The sequence below is a fragment of the Lathyrus oleraceus genome, chromosome 2 (genome assembly GCF_024323335.1).
Source record: "Lathyrus oleraceus cultivar Zhongwan6 chromosome 2, CAAS_Psat_ZW6_1.0, whole genome shotgun sequence".
NCBI lineage: Eukaryota > Viridiplantae > Streptophyta > Magnoliopsida > Fabales > Fabaceae > Lathyrus > Lathyrus oleraceus.
Genome location: NC_066580.1, coordinates 31,554,559 through 31,571,020, shown reverse-complemented (window position 1 = coordinate 31,571,020; position 16,462 = coordinate 31,554,559). Strand labels below are relative to the sequence as shown.

The following is a 16,462-nucleotide window of genomic DNA, read 5'->3' as shown; positions in this document are numbered from 1 at the left end:
GAGAACGAAAAAGAATCGGTAAGTACCACAACTCTTGAAAAAGAAAAGAAAAACCGAGCAAGCATAAAAAAATATATGTATAGAAAATATAGAAAAGAAACATCTGTTTTGTATATTTGATGTGAAAGAAAAGAACAAAAATAGAAAGAATGAAAATGAATGCTTGCTTGGAAGAAAAATAGTGAAAAATAAAAATTGAGTTGTGGAATATGTGTTGTGAAGGTTTCAAATAAGAAACAAATGAAACAAAGTCGAGATGTGTGAATAATATACTGTGAATGTCTCTTTTGCATCGGCACTTTCGTTTCAATGGCCTTAGAAATGACCCTTGTTTATTAACCTAACCAAGCTTCAACCGAAAAGCCCTTAGTGATCTTTATGCTTCCACAGTACCATTTTTAATTGTTAGACATTGTATGAATCTATTTGATTTCTTCATTGTTTGTTAGAGAGTGAGATTATTCCCGCGGTTGCAAACGCGTAAAATCTTCATTCCTTATTCGAAGAGGAGAGATAGGATGATTCATTCAGAATAGTATTGTTGTAGATAGATAAATATTTTGCATTGCTATTTAAGTTTTAGTTCTTGTGTATTATTTTATTCGAACCGCTGGAAACTTGTATATGCTGATGTCGCTTGTGTTTGAGCCATTTATCCAACTTCGGAGAAACCATTTTCTTAAAGCAAATCCTCTTGTCCTTCAAGAGGCATACTTTGCTTGAGGACAAGCAAGAATCTAGTTCGGGAGAGTTGTTAGATACCCAAAAGTGCTTATTTGAGCCATCAATTAAGGGTATCTTTCACTCTATTTCCTTGCTAAATTGTCAAAATCACCTTTGTTTTTGATGAAATGCATTACATTGATAAACAAGCTTGGTGCCCTTGATTTGTGTGTTATTGTGCAGGAAAAAGGCATGAACTAATTGAAAATGAAGACACAAGAAAGTTGGCAAAGGAACTAAAGAAAACAAGCATTCATCAGCATGCTCGCTAGGCGAGCGCCCAGCGAAAAGCTCCAGTAAAATGTCAATAAATTCGCTAGGCGAGTTGCTAGCGAAGGTGGTAGCGAGTTCGTTCAGTTTTGGTGAAAAGCGCAGCCAGCACTCACTCGCTAGGCGAAGCTCTAGCGAGTCCCCAGCGAGCATTCCAGTAGCAAAACCTCTCAACCTCGCTGGGGCTAAGGTTGAAGCGTGTCCTTCGCTAGGCGAAGGTTTGTTCGCTAGGCGAACATGACAGTTTGAGTTAGTCTGTTTTCTCTGGGCGCAGGTGCCTTTGGTGCCACAATTAGACCCTCGCTAGGCGAGCCATTCTGCTTGCCTAGCGAGCATGACAGCCCAGTACTACTCTATAAGTAGCAGGTGCCACTTTTGAGTGCCATACCGAGTTTTTACCTCATTTTTCCACTTTTGTACTTTTGTTAGATATTTTTACAGCATTGTTCTTGGGAGCTTTTATGCCCTAGTTTTCATTTCTCTTCATCTTGTAACCATCTTCTACAAAAAGAAGGTGGATTCCCATCCAATATCGATTATCCGACTTGGATGTTGATCAACCTTCTTCCGAAACTTGCCGACCAAGCTACCATGAAAATGAGTAGCTAAGTCCTCCATTTGTCAAGGTTAGATGTAGGTGATTACTAGCTTTGTGTGTAAATGTAAGGATCTTCATGTGTAAACTCTTTAATGGTGAATATATGATGAAAACTTTGTTTCTATTTAAAACTCTTTGTGTTGGTTTATGATCGAGAGATGTTTACCAACTCTTGACCTAGGTTTTCATCCAATCTTGTTAGTTAGCTAGAGATAGTAATGAATGATTTTGTTCACCATAAGGTTGAACTAAAAAGTTGTCATTTTGATAGATTGTGTTCGAGAGAAACAATGGATCAAAATGGCAAAACTCACAATGGGTGTTCGAGAGAAACACATTGGGAGGACCTTGTGAAATAATTTATCATCTAAAGGAGTTTATAAGATTGTTGACCGAACAAATACATGCAAAGTGATCATCGAACCCTAACTTTGGCAATATTTCTCATTTATTCAAACCATAACTTTTACCGCAATTTATTACCTTTTTATGCAAGATAACGTGACAACCAACCAAAACCTTATTGTTACATTGAGCTAGAATTAATACAACCATCGAACGGCGGTGATATCTTACAATCCCTGTGGATACGATAACAAAAACCCGACACGTAAATTTACAACTAACAATCATCCTTGGCATGATATTCCCGCCTAAAGTGGGACATCATACAAAAATCAAATATAAAATATCAGGATCCAAGGTCATTCATATATGTCTAGGACATTCCTCATTTCCAAATGAAGTCATTACCCTACATAGGCTCGTAGGGTTATTTCTCAGCAAATCATTTTTCAACCTTTTGATTAATAATGATATTCCCAGCATTTTTCTTTACAATCATTGCTACCCAAGCAGAGGTTACCCTAAAAAGTATCTTATGAGCTTTTTCTCCTGCAGAGCATTTCTAGTAAATCTCCCTCAAAAGGAGTCTTTTCTTAAAAATTCCCCCAACAGACGAATATTTGAGATACTGCTTCATTTATCTGAAGAATCTCATTTCTCTGTTTGAGATACTGCTTCATCAATTTGAAGGATCTCATTTGTTTTCTAGAGATACTGCTATAAGTATCCTCGGAGAGTCTTAGATTCAATTATGGTATCATTCCCTTGTTCGGAATTTCTTAATTCTATCATATAAGATGTTGCTTCGACTCGATACAGAGAGTCTCATTTTTACAGTTTGAGATACTGCTTCATCAATATGAAGAGTCTCAATTTCTGATTTTTTTTAGAGATACTGCTGTAATATCCTCGGAGAGTCTTAGATTCAATTAAGGTATTTTTCCCTTGCTGGAATATCTTAATTCTATCAGATAAGATGCTGCTTCGACTCGATACAGAGAATCTCATTTTTTTTATTGTTTGAGATACTGCTTCATCAATATGGAGAGTCTCGATTTCATATTTTTTTAGAGATACTGCTCTAGTATCCTCGGAGAGTCTTAGATTCAATTAAGGTATCTTTCCCTTGCTGCAATATCTTAATTCTATCAAATAAGATGTTGCTTCGACTCGATACAAAGAATCTCATTTTTACTGTTTGAGATACTACTTTATCAATATGAAGAGTCTCAATTTCATATTTTTTTAGAGATACTGCTCTAATATCCTCGGAGAGTCTTAGATTCAATAACGGTATCTTTCCCTTGCTGGAATATCTTAATTCTATCAGATAAGATGCTGCTTCGACTCGATACAGAGAATCTCATTTTTTTACTGTTTGAGATACTGCTTCATCAATATGAAGAGTCTCAATTTCAGATTTTTTTAGAGATATTGCTCTAATATCCTCGGAGAGTCTTAGATTCAATTAAGGTATCTTTCACTTGCTGGAATATCTTAATTCTATCATATAAGATGCTGCTTCGACTCGATATAGAGAGTCTCATTTTTACTGTTTGAGATACTGCTTCATCAATATGAAGAGTCTCAATTTCAGATTTTTTTAGAGATACTGCTCTAATATCCTCGGAGAGTCTTAGAATTAATTAAGGTATCTTTCCCTTGCTGGAATATCTTAATTCTATCAGATAAGATGTTGCTTCGACTCGATACATAAAATCTCATTTTTTTACTGTTTGAGATACTGCTTCATCAATATGAAGAGTCTCAATTTCAGATTTTTTAGAGGTACTGCTATAATTTCCTCGGAGAGTCTTAGATTCAATTAAGGTATCTTTCCCATACTGGAATATCTTAATTCTATCAGATAAGATGCTGCTTCGACTCAATACAAAGAATCTCATTTTTTACGGTTTGAGATATTGCTTCATCAATATGAAGAGTCTCAATTTCAGATTTTTTTAGAGATACTGCTCTAATATCCTTGGAGAGTCTTAGATTCAATTAAGGTATCTTTCCCTTGCTGGAATATCTTAATTCTATCAAATAAGATGCTGCTTCGACTCGATACAGAGAATCTCATTTTTTTACTGTTTTTGATACTACTTCATCAATATGAAGAGTCTCAATTTCAGATTTTTTTAGAGATACTGCTCTAATATCCTCGGAGAGTCTAAGATTCAATTAAGGTATCTTTCCTTTGCTGTAATATCTTAATTCTATCAAATAAGATGCTGCTTCGACTCAATACAAAGAATCTCGTTTTTATTGTTTGAGATACTGCTTCATCAATATGAAGAGTCTCAATTTCAGATTTTTTTAGAGATACTACTCTAATATCCTCGGAGAGTCTTAGATTCAATTAAGGTATATTTCCCTTGCTGGAATATCTTAATTCTATTAGATAAGATGCTGCTTCGACTCGATACAGAGAATCTCATTTTTTACTGTTTGAGATACTGCTTCATCAATATGAAGAGTCTCAATTTCAGATTATTTTAGAGATACTGCTCTAAGATCCTCGGATAGTCTTAGATTCAATTAAGGTATCTTTCCCTTGCTGGAATATCTTAATTCTATCAAATAAGATGCTGCTTCGACTCGATATAGAGAATCTCATTTTTTTACTATTTGAGATATTGCTTCATCAATATGAAGAGTCTCAATTTCATATTTTTTTAGAGATACTGCTCTAATATCCTCAGAGAGTCTTAGATTCAATTAAGGTATCTTTCCCTTACCGGAATATCTTAATTCTATCAAATAAGATGCTGGTTCGACTCGATACAGAGAATCTCATTTTTACTGTTTGAGATACTGCTTCATCAATATGAAGAGTCTCAATTTCAGATTTTTTTAGAGATACTGCTCTAATATCCTCAGAGAGTCTTAGATTCAATTAAGGTATCTTTCCCTTGCTGGAATATCTTAATTCTATCAGATAAAATGCTGCTTCGACTCGATACAGAGAATCTCCTTTTTTACTGTTTGAGATACTGCTTCATCAATATGAAGAGTCTCAATTTCAGATTTTTTTAGAGATACTGCTCTTATATCCTCGAAGAGTCTTAGATTCAATTAAGGTATCTTTCCCTTGCTGGAATATCTTAATTCTATCAAATAAGATGCTGCTTCGACTCAATACAGAGAATCTCATTTTTACTGTTTGAGATACTGCTTCATCAATATGAAGAGTCTCATTTTAGAATTTTTTTTAAAGATACTGCTCTAATATCCTCAGAGAGTCTTAGGTTCAATTAAGGTATCTTTCCCTTGCTGGAATATCTTAATTCTATCATATAAGATGTTGTTTCGACTCGATATAGAGAATCTCATTTTTACTGTTGAGATGCTGCTTCATCAATATGAAGAGTATCATGCCAGATTTTCTTTATACTACTTTAGCATCCTGGAAAAGTCTTGAGATTTAGCTAGGGATGTCACTCCAGTACTAACATATCTCGACTGTGATGTCCAAGATACTGTTCTGACGACTCCCAGAAAGTCTTGACTGTTCCGTTTTACTTTAGGATAATGTCTTTTACTATTTCTCACTGCATTTTCTTCCTGTATTTTTTCCTTGCAATTCAAAGGACAAAATTCGGGTCTTTTTGTATTTAATTACCTTCTATTACGAATGTATGAAGACTGTTGTCATTCTTACCTTCTAGTTCAAGATAATGAAATAGGGGCAGCTATCATACCCCAATTTTGTCCGTGCATATTTATATTTTTGTAAAATCGATTTCATTTTTAATTTGCATCATACGCACAGCATGACATGCATTCCATCATGAATAATAACTAAAATATCAGTCAGAATAAATTTATTGAAAATACAGACAAATCGGTTGAATCTTTCCTTAAGTACGGACAAAAATCAGTAGATAAAAAGTTTCAAAATTAAAATTGCCGACGCCAGTATTATTAATCTGTGGTTCATATAGTTTAACCTGGTGTACTCGTTGTATTTTTCAGCGTCTGTTTCAGTTGTGTTTTGACCCGTGTGAGCCATTTAACCGATGAAAATTTATTTCAAAATTTAAAGAAACGCTGTATTTTTTCAATAAGTATATTTCGTACTGATCATTTTCATGCATCCGATTTAATTTTTTGAGCAAATTTTCGCCCGACTTTTATTCATTTTTAGTCATTTTAATTTTGTTCTTTCGTCAAAATAGTCAGATTAAATAAATAGAATTTTCCATGTTATTATTTTAATTTTATCATGATTGTCTAAAAAGTTGTGAATTTTATTTTATTCAATTGATTTAAATTGTTTTAAATAGATTATATCATCTAAAAAAGGCATTATATGCATTTTGATTTATTTAAATAGTGTGTGTTTCTTGGTGTGTTTCTTTGATTCAATCCAAGCCATCGGTTCAAATTAATCAGTGGCCATTATTAGCAATCCATATTTATCCCATTTATCCAATCAAAAATTAGGATTTAATTAATACTATTATTTAAGAAAATTTGAAAATAAGTGAAAAAATTCTCTCTCTCTCAGGTACATAGCTTCCAACCGTAAGATGGAAAAGAAATAATTAAGAGGACACTACCTCTCTAACCCACTACCACTCACTCACTTTCAGTAAGAAAAAACTAAAAAGACAAAAATAAAAAAGAGAAAGAAACCCATCCTCTTTTCCTCACGTAGCAACCTCCATTTTCGCCAACAACCGTGATTTCCAAGCGACATCCCACATCACCTTCGCCACCGCCCTTCCAAACACAACACCGGACCACCCCTTCGTCTCTCCAACCGCAGATCCCTCCACCAACAATCCACTGTTAACCGTCACGCTCCCTCCGGCGACGCCCCTTCCGACCCTTAACCGTGTAAACCTTGCTTCACACACTCAAACCATAAAATCCACCATGAACAACCTAGATCTGCGTCAAAATGGTGTTGGCGACCATAACGCGTCCTTACTCATGTTTGAAAAGATCCGGATCAAGCACGTTAAAGAAGTCGCGGTTGAAGTTTCATATGTGTGTGAGTTCTTTGCGTTTCCTTATACCTGCATTTCTGCATTTTAATGATAATGCTATTTTTTCTTTTCACTGCAATGTTATGTTATTATACAGCATACAATATGTTTTAAATTATTATTATAACGTTATATTAGTTTTAGTTATAATAGTTTAAGTTTAACTTATTGTTATATTATATTAAAATTTTAGTTTAACTTATTATTATATTATATTAGTATAACTTGGCCACAAATACTGATTGGTGTTAATATGTAGAAAAGTTTAAATATGTGTATAATTTAATGAGATTTGTGGAAATATAATGATACTTTGTGTTAGATAGGGACTTGATTTTGATGCACGTTTTAAGTGATATACCACAAATACTGTACTAGACTAGTGAAGAAGAATAGAATTCATTTCTATTTATCTTAGTTTCTTTGTCTGTTTGTGTGATTATAAAGTCACATGCCCACATAGTCCAACTTATTAAAGTGGATGATATAATATATTGATTTCAATTGATTATTATTGTAAATTTTGCTAGTTATAAGTCTTATAAAAATTGTGAAAACATTGTAAATAATTGTGAGTTGTTGTTTTTAAATTAATTACATTTTTTAATTGGATTTTTTAAATCCGCGGATCCGGCAATTTCATGTCGGTATATCGCCAAATTTCAATAAATTAATAGAATATTTCATCGTGTTTCAATCTTTACATACGACAGTTCAACTCTGTTGTCGCTGTGTATAAACCGGTTTATGAGCACATGGCGACCGATTCAATTCGATTAGCTAAGTATTCAATGTTGTCACTTGTCTCTTTTTTTAAAAATCAATTAATTAATTAAAGTCTTGATTAATTAGATAATTTTGTTAACTAATTTTAACTAACTTAATTATTTGATTATATTAATTTTTAATCGAATAGTTTTGATAATTAATTTTAATTATCTCAATTAGATGGCTTAATTGAATTTTAATTAATTAATTTTATTAATCAAAAGTTGACCGACTTATTTCACAATCATTTTTCATTATCATTTCATAATACAAATTCAATTCCAAACCACTTTTAAACCACTAAAGTCACACAACTCTCGATTCAATCGAGCCTCTTTTTCCATACCTTTGTAAGTCGATTGCTTTTAGCATCGCCATCAACCTCACATAGCTTACTCTTGGGCTTTCTTACAATGAGACCTATTCGATTTTAATTTATCGAGTAGATGATTGATTCACCAAAATAATCCAACTTATCCAAAAACACACATTCAAATCTCGATCCAACATCGAGTATTTTTCATTCAAAATCAATTAAAATACTTAATCCCAAACAAATACCGATTCATTTGGAAATGAAAAGGGGGATGGTTTTGAGTTTTCAACTCCTCTCCTCGATTATTTGAATATGAGTTCTCTTACTCGGTTAGTCAAATAATTGTCATTGCTAAATCACCTAAACATAATTAAGTCAATTTATTCTCATAATGACGAAATGAAAAAGGAGATGGTTTTAAGCCTTTAACTCCTCTCCTCGATTGTCTGAATACGAGTTTTCTTACTCGGTCAGTTAGACACTCGTCATTTCTTTACAAACCTCTAACTAGATTAAATCAAACTATTTCACAATAACGAAATGAAAAGGGGGATGGTTTTGAGCCTTCAACTCCTCTCCCCAATTGTTTGAATACGAGTTCTCTTACTCGGTTAGTCAAACAATTTTCATTCTTACACCAAATTAATAAATTAATCAAAACATTTTCATAATGAACTGTACGAAAAGGGAGACGGTCTTGAGCCTTCGATTCCTCTCCTCAAATGCTTGGATATGAGTTATCTTACTCAGCCGTTCAAGCACTTGTTGTTTATTCTAAAATACATCAACTATACATAAACCTATTTTCATAATCAATTAAAGATGAAAAAGAAAGTGGTCTAGAGTCTTCTATTCCCTTTCCTAATTATTAGGATACGAGTTGTCTTACTCGACCGTCCGAGTAATCGTCATCCATTCAAAATACCTTAACTGTTATCAACTCCTTTCATAATAAAGGATGAAAAGGGAGATGGTCTAGAGCCTTCGATTCCTCTCCTCGACTATTAGGATACGAGTTGTCTTACTTGAATATCCAAGTAATCGTCATCATACAAAATGTCTCAACACATCAAATATATATATATATCTTTCTCGCCCACGTGCGATCAAAACCAATCAAACAAAACGTCAAACATATTAATCCAACTTGTCACCCCCGTGTGATCAAAACCCTTCTTTCAAAAAGAACACTGTTAATCCTTTCTGATGCGCACAACAAACTAGTGCTTAAACCTCCACCGAGAGTAGACAAGCCAGCGTTTAGCCTTTGAAATGCGAACTACGCAGTTGTTCATAAAAAACACCAACCAATCGTAGTTCCCCGAACTACGAATGCTCTGATTTCCTTATTACACCATAAGGATACGTAGGCAGGAGATTGCTGTATCTTCGCGAGCACACTAATAAAAAACCTCCCCTTTCCCCTTCTGAGGTTCTCATCCATTTCCATTTTTAATAATTTTATAAACCAAAAATAACAAACAAACATAAATTAACACTCGAAACTCACTTTAGAACTAAAAGGTTTCCGTTGAGTACAACGGACGTAAGGGGTGCTAATACCTTCCCCTTCGTAATCCACTCCCGAACCCGAATATGGTTGCGACGACCATTATTCCATTTCCTAAAGGTTTTATCGATATTTTCCTATTCCTTAATTGGGATAAATAAAGTTCGGTGGCGACTCTGTTCGAACATAATTTTTTCCGCGACCATCACGAGGAATCATATTTTTCGAGATGCGACAGATGGCGACTCTGCTGGGGAATAGCTCCAAGCAAAAGAGAGTGAAGCCTAATTTAGTTCAGTTTTTGTATTTGTGTCTTAATCTTGTTTGTTTGTTTGTTATTTTTATTCTGTTACTATTCTATTGTAATTATTGTGTGGTGTTTTATTGGTTATGTATTATTGGGGTTCTCTGGTCGGTGATACTTTGTGAGATAGGCTCTCCACCTGAGTCTGAGAAAAACCATAAGATTAAGTTGGTGGTTGCGTAGTGGGCGCCCACAAGGAGTCTTCCTTGTTGGGAAGATACGAAGACCCCACCTTGAGGAGATTCTCTTGAGGTATTATTTCCCGACGAGTTTTCGTCACGACGATAGTATTTTCAAGTTGGATCAATGACTCTGGGGACCTTTTACTCCAATCTATCCGGAGGTTATGTAGTATTAACCTACGAAGTTTCAGACTTGTTGGGTTAATACGAAAGCCCCAATCAGATGAGATCCCCTGGACGTATTATTACCTTACAGTAATATTTCCAACCTCGATCTATGACTCTGAGAACCTTGTTAGAACCCTAGACTCGAGAGTCATGTAGTAGAATCCCCATGGAGCCTTCCTTGTTGGGACAATACGAAGACCTCACCTAGACGAGATCTTCTTAAGGATATTATTGTCCGACGAGTCTTCGTCACGACAGTGACGTCCTCAAGAAATATCCATGACGCTAGGAACCTACCAACTGTAGAGCCTACCCATGGGGTTCCATTAATCAGAGATACCTGTCATTTACCCGTTATGCGGATCCATTTGAGAATACCTTGAACTTGTGATCCTGAACATATCACTACACTCATACACATATCATTGCATCTGCAATCGTCATGCATTGCATATCATTTTCCACACAAAATATATACAAAGAAACTCATCCATCCTTCGTCCATAACCTACAGTTGATTTCCCGACACACATATTAGCCTTGAAGTAGCTCTTGGAGGACCATGGATCCGTTGGAGCAAGGTCATATTGCATTGAGAGGAGATGTGGACTCGATGAAAAATCAGCTAGACCAACTTGTGGAAGCTATGATAGTTTTAGCAAAGAAGGAAGACAACATTCAGCAGACTGCAGTTGTTGAGAATGTTATGCTAGCTACATTTTGCATTCTCCGTGCCAGATTCCCATTGAACAAGCCTAGTGGTTAATGCTGAACAACCACAAGATAATGATATTGCTAAAGGATGTCGCGTTCTAGAGAAAAGACTCAAGGCCATAGAAGGAAAAGATACTGTTGGACTGAATGCCTTAGACATGTGTTTGGTATCTGACCTGGTTATACCCCTAAAATTCAAAGTACCAGAATTTAAGAAGTACAAAGGGGATAGTTGTCCAAAGCATCATTTGGTGATGTTTTGCCGAAAAATGACCTCTCATGCCCATGATGATAAGCTAATGATTCACTGTTTTTAAGATACTTTGACTGGGGCATCATTGAGTTGGTACATGAAGTTAGAAAGGAGTCGTATTCAATCATGGTTGGACCTAGCTAACGCCTTCTTGAAGCAATACAAATATAATTTGGACATGGCTCCCGATCGCAGGCATTTGAGAGCCTTATCTAAGGAAAGTAACGAATCCTTCAGAGGGTATGCCCAAAGGTGGAGAGAGTTAACGACTATTAGGATACGACCTGTCTTACTTGAATATCCAAGTAATCGTCATCCAACAAAATGTCTCAACACATCAAATATATATCTTTCTTGCCCCCGTGTGATCAAAACCAATCAAACAAAACGTCAAACATATTAATCCAACTTGTCACCCCCGTGTGACCAAAACCCTTCTTCCAAAAAGGACACTGTTGATCCTTTCTGATGCGCACAACAAACTAGTGCTTAAACCTCCGCCGAGAGTAGACAAGCTAGCGTTTAGCCTTTGGAACGCGAACTACGCAGTTGTTCATAAAAAAGCACCAACCAATCGTAGTTCCCCGAACTACGAATGCTTTGATTTCCTAATTACACCATAAGGATACGTAGGCAGGAGATTGTTGTATCTTCGCGAGCACACTAATAAAAAACCTCCCCTTTCCCCTTCTGAGGTTCTCATCCATTTCCATTTTGAATAATTTTATAAACCAAAAATAACAAACAAACATAAATTAACACTTGAAACTCACATTAGAACTAAAAGGTTCCTGTTGAGTACAACAAACGTAAGGGGTGTTAATACCTTCCCCTTCGTAATCCACTCCTGAACCCGAATATGGTTGCGACGACCATTATTCCATTTTCTAAAGGTTTTATCGATTTTTTCCTATTCCTTCATTGGGATAAATAAAGTTCGGTGGTGACTCTGTTCGAACATAATTTTTTCCGCGACCATCGCGAGGAATCGTATTTTTCGAGATACGACACATCCCTATATACCACATGTTAAATCATTTGTGACTTAGAAACAGATGCATACTATTATTTTAATAGACAACAACTTGATTCGAAGAAAAATGCGTATGATTTTGATATGCTCTTTATGTAATTGTTTTATAGAAAAATGCATAAGATTGGAGTTTGCACCTCCTTTCAAGCCGAATTATATGAAATAATGATTGTTATGGAATATGCTAACAAGAAGAGTTATGGAATATGCATAAGATTAGAGTGAAGCCTAAAGGAGTTTGCACCTCCTTTAGTGTATGCATGTTTTTTTTTTTGTTGATTATGACACTTTGTGAAATTCACTTACTATTTATATTTTTGAATTTTCTTTTATAAATAGGTTAGGCATGTCCAACTATCATTTTTTTCTATCTTTTTTATGTTAGGTTTTATATCCCTTCATCCTTTTTTGTTTATTAATTTGCCTTTATTTAAAAAGAACATACTATTTTCTCCATCCGCTTCTTTGAAAACATTTTTTCATTCTTAAATCAACTTGTTTTCAACATAAAATAATATAATTATTAATTAAAAATATATATTTTAAATTTAGACAATTTCATAGTTAGAAAATATTTTAAAAGAGTGAAGAAAAACACATTCGAAAGAAAATCATTCCATTAAAATTGAAATAATATCGGCAATTAATATACTCGGAAAGAATTATTTAGGTTATATAAAATTTAAATATAATTTAATCAAATACAATGATACGTTCAAAAAAGATATGAATATATCAATCAATACCTAGTTTTTTAGAACTTTTTTGTCAAATAATTTATTGGCTGAAATTAGGCATGACAATGGGGCGATGATGATTTTATCTTCCCCGTATCCAAACATACATTTCAAATAATTTATATAATAAAGTACAAAATAAATATCAACGTATTAACAAAGTAATTAATATTCTAAATTAACAAAGTAAAATATTTTAAATTATCATTAAGACATGTTCGGGGTAGGTACTAATCGTTAAAGTACCTAGTATTAGCTACCTTACCCGACAAGTTACCTAATATCTTCATCATAAGGTGGAGGCATAACATAGTGATTCAAAAAAATTTAATTCATCGATGTCAGGATCATTACCAAATCTTTGAAAGAATGATGACTTGATTTAAAGTAAAGGACTATGGATACGATTTATGAGATAAGTCGCATGAAGAATAAAGATTAGGCATAGAAAACTCAGGAACACTGTTTGTCCTAAAAATATTGACTTTGTAATTATATTGAATTTCTATTATTTGGATCCATTTATAAAAAAAATTATAATGTAGATATATAAAAAAGTTATTTCAAAAAAAGAAAAAAAAAACTAACAAGTTTTTTTTGTTATAGAAAGATGAGGTACCAAACTTATGAAATTAAAATAAAAAGATGGCACTTATAAAGCGATGTTTATCACATCCGACTTAATCGCCAAAATCATGTCTCTCAAAAAAAATTATATTTAATTTAATTTTTTTATAATTACAATTGAATTATTATATAATCTTTATCTTTAATTTTGCTATCATTAAATTTGTATTTTACTTAAAAGCGTTGGACCAGAAATGTAGCTGAGGTAGTATTTTTATACGAGTTGGACAGAATCAAACATGATTATAGAAAAGTGGAGTTTGTCTAGTTTTATCTTCCATATTAGATAATGTGATTTAGTTAAAATAGGGTAAATGATTTTTATTCAAACTAGGACTCTCTCTTATATATTTCAACACACTAACACTATTGTTCACGTAGTTAAAAATCACATTTACTCAAATCATGGCATCTTCATCTTTGCAACAAGAAAAATGCAATCATGGTGAGGATACTAGAAAGATTGTGTTAAAAAAAGGAACATGGTCAAATGAAGAGGATCAGTTATTAAGAGAATATGTGACAAAATATGGAGTTGGAAAGTGGGATTCTGTACGAAAGAAAACAAAGCTTGCTCGAGATGGAAAAAGTTGTCGTTTAAGATGGTTAAATCATCTAAATCCGATTTTAAAAAAGTGTCCGTTCAATGAAGAAGAAGGGAGAAAACTTATTCATCTCTATAATGAGTTAGGACCCAAATGGTCTCAAATGATTTCACAGGTTTGTTTATTCATGCTTCACTCTTATAGGAAAAAAAATTACTTTTATAAAAAAAAATTAAAGTTTATTAGGCTTTCTATAATTGTAACCATTTATAATAGGTAATGATTAGGGTTTGTTTTTGGTAATAATTTTTTTTTTTTGCATGAAGTCTACTTATTAATTAATAAAGTTTAGTGATATGCACGGATATTTTTTTAGAATGACCGATAATTGGTTATATAATTATTTTGAATTTGTTTTTGTTGTGTCAGTTTCCTGGAAGAACCGATAACGAGTTAAAGAATTTTATTAATTCCAAAAAAAGGAGTTTAAAAAATTCTAGAAAGCACCTCATTCCAGAAAGCATAAACCAAGTTGATGAGTTGAATAACAGTGTTGGAGAAATTAGTAACCAACAAAATAATGTCTCCCAAGAAGAAGAAATGGTTCTACCAAGAATGGAATCTGATCATCAAGAAGATACTCTACATGGTAACTATCTTCTTGATCAAATTTATGATGACAAAAATATCAACAACTGTCAACAATTTTCAACGTTGGCTGATGATTCAAGTATGCTATGCAATAATGAGGAGAGTACTTGTTTCAACAATCATGTTGTCCCAACATTGGATGATACGTGAGTAGACAATTCAATTTTTTTTCTTTTAAATTTAATTCAAAATACATATTAACTTTATAATTACATTAACATATTTCATGACTTACATTATTATTATTATTACTACAGGTTTCAAGATTTGGAAGATATAGTTCCATCATTTTCATCAAGTAATATGTTTTTTGATCAAGATCTTCCTCCATACAATCTAGACATGGATTATCAACTTTCACAAGAAATGTTTTCTGACCAATATCTTCAAAATCCATATCTATCATCTAATATGTTTTTTGATCAAGATCTTCCTCCAATTCCACAATACTATCCATACAATATATTATCAACTTCCACAAGAAATGCATTCTGACCAATATCTTCAAAATCCAATTCTATCATATGAGGAGCCTCAATATGAGATCTTAGAACCTTGGTTGCTATCTGAATGTGTTCCTCTTTGGTGAACTTGATTGATGAAAAACATGAGATGATGGTAGAACTTATTACTCCACATAGTAGATATTATATCTGAATGTATTTCATACAATGTAAAAGATATCTTAGACACATTTATATATGGAAAAAAAATTCCATCCTACGGATTTCTGAAGGATTTTGTGACAATAGAAAATTAGTTTACAATGATTATTATGTAATTTTCCTTCTTTAGTTAATGTTTTCATTTTTTAAGAATTAATTTGTATTACGAAACACTTTTGCCGATTATATTTGATAGAACTATTCTATTTTAATGTTTAATGTTAGAGTATCAGTGTTGTGATAAATCTCACACATATTTATTACCTATTTATTATAATATTAAAATTTAATAAATAACTATTGTTTTGATAATTCATTCTCTTACTTATCACATTATTAAAAATATAAAGTGACATTTGTTAAAACATAATCTATTAATACTTTAATTATTCATATAAGAAAAATGTGTAACTTTATTTATAAAATTATATTAATTAAAATACATATATTTTCATATTCCATAAATCATCTCTTAATATTCTTAAAATTTATATATATATATTAATTTATTTCCTTTGTGTTTCCATTCCATACATAAAATTACATGCATGTACAAATTGTATATTTACAATACATCAAAACATAAATTATTATAAATTACATGTACAAATCTTTTATCATCCATGTATCAAAACTCAATTTATGAAACTTTCACTCTATTTTCTATTACACACTTATTCACCATAAAAAAAACTTAATTAACTTTTAAATAAATCAATAGAAAAATTATTATAAACATACAATTTCCTTTGTTTTTTCTATACTAATTATTATATTTTTTCGTAGAGGATTATTATATTTTTTAATTAATTAATTTTTAAATAAATCGATTGAAAAACTCAAATTATTAATATTTCTAAAAAATACGTTATATAATAATTTATCCCATACAAAATTGTGCATAAAATATTTTTTATTGAAAATATAAAATCATAATAACAAAGAAAAAACCACATCACAATGTTTAAGATAAAGTACTCAAACAATACTCTCAAGTATTAAATTTTATTACAATGCTAAATATAATTAACAAACAATACTTTCAAATTTAACTTA

General features: G+C 32.6%; 1 protein-coding gene across 1 annotated transcript; it reads left to right on the top strand.

Moving 5' to 3' along the window:
* The first annotated feature begins 13,798 nt into the window (after nt 1-13,798).
* On the top strand, nt 13,799-15,466 carry LOC127121091 (transcription factor MYB10). Its single transcript, XM_051051694.1, has 3 exons — nt 13,799-14,265; nt 14,520-14,887; nt 14,999-15,466. The coding sequence occupies exons 1-3, from the start codon at nt 13,951-13,953 to the stop codon at nt 15,234-15,236; spliced, it is 921 nt and encodes a 306-aa protein (XP_050907651.1). The 5' UTR covers nt 13,799-13,950; the 3' UTR covers nt 15,237-15,466.
* The last annotated feature ends 996 nt before the right edge of the window (nt 15,467-16,462 follow it).

Coding starts and splice junctions, on each gene's coding strand:
- LOC127121091 (XM_051051694.1), top strand. CDS start 13,951: ATGGCATCTTCATCTTTGCAACAAGAAAAATGCAATCATGGTGAGGAT. Junction 14,266..14,519: donor GGTCTCAAATGATTTCACAG/GTTTGTTTATTC, acceptor TTGTTGTGTCAG/TTTCCTGGAAGAACCGATAA. Junction 14,888..14,998: donor GTCCCAACATTGGATGATAC/GTGAGTAGACAA, acceptor TTATTACTACAG/GTTTCAAGATTTGGAAGATA.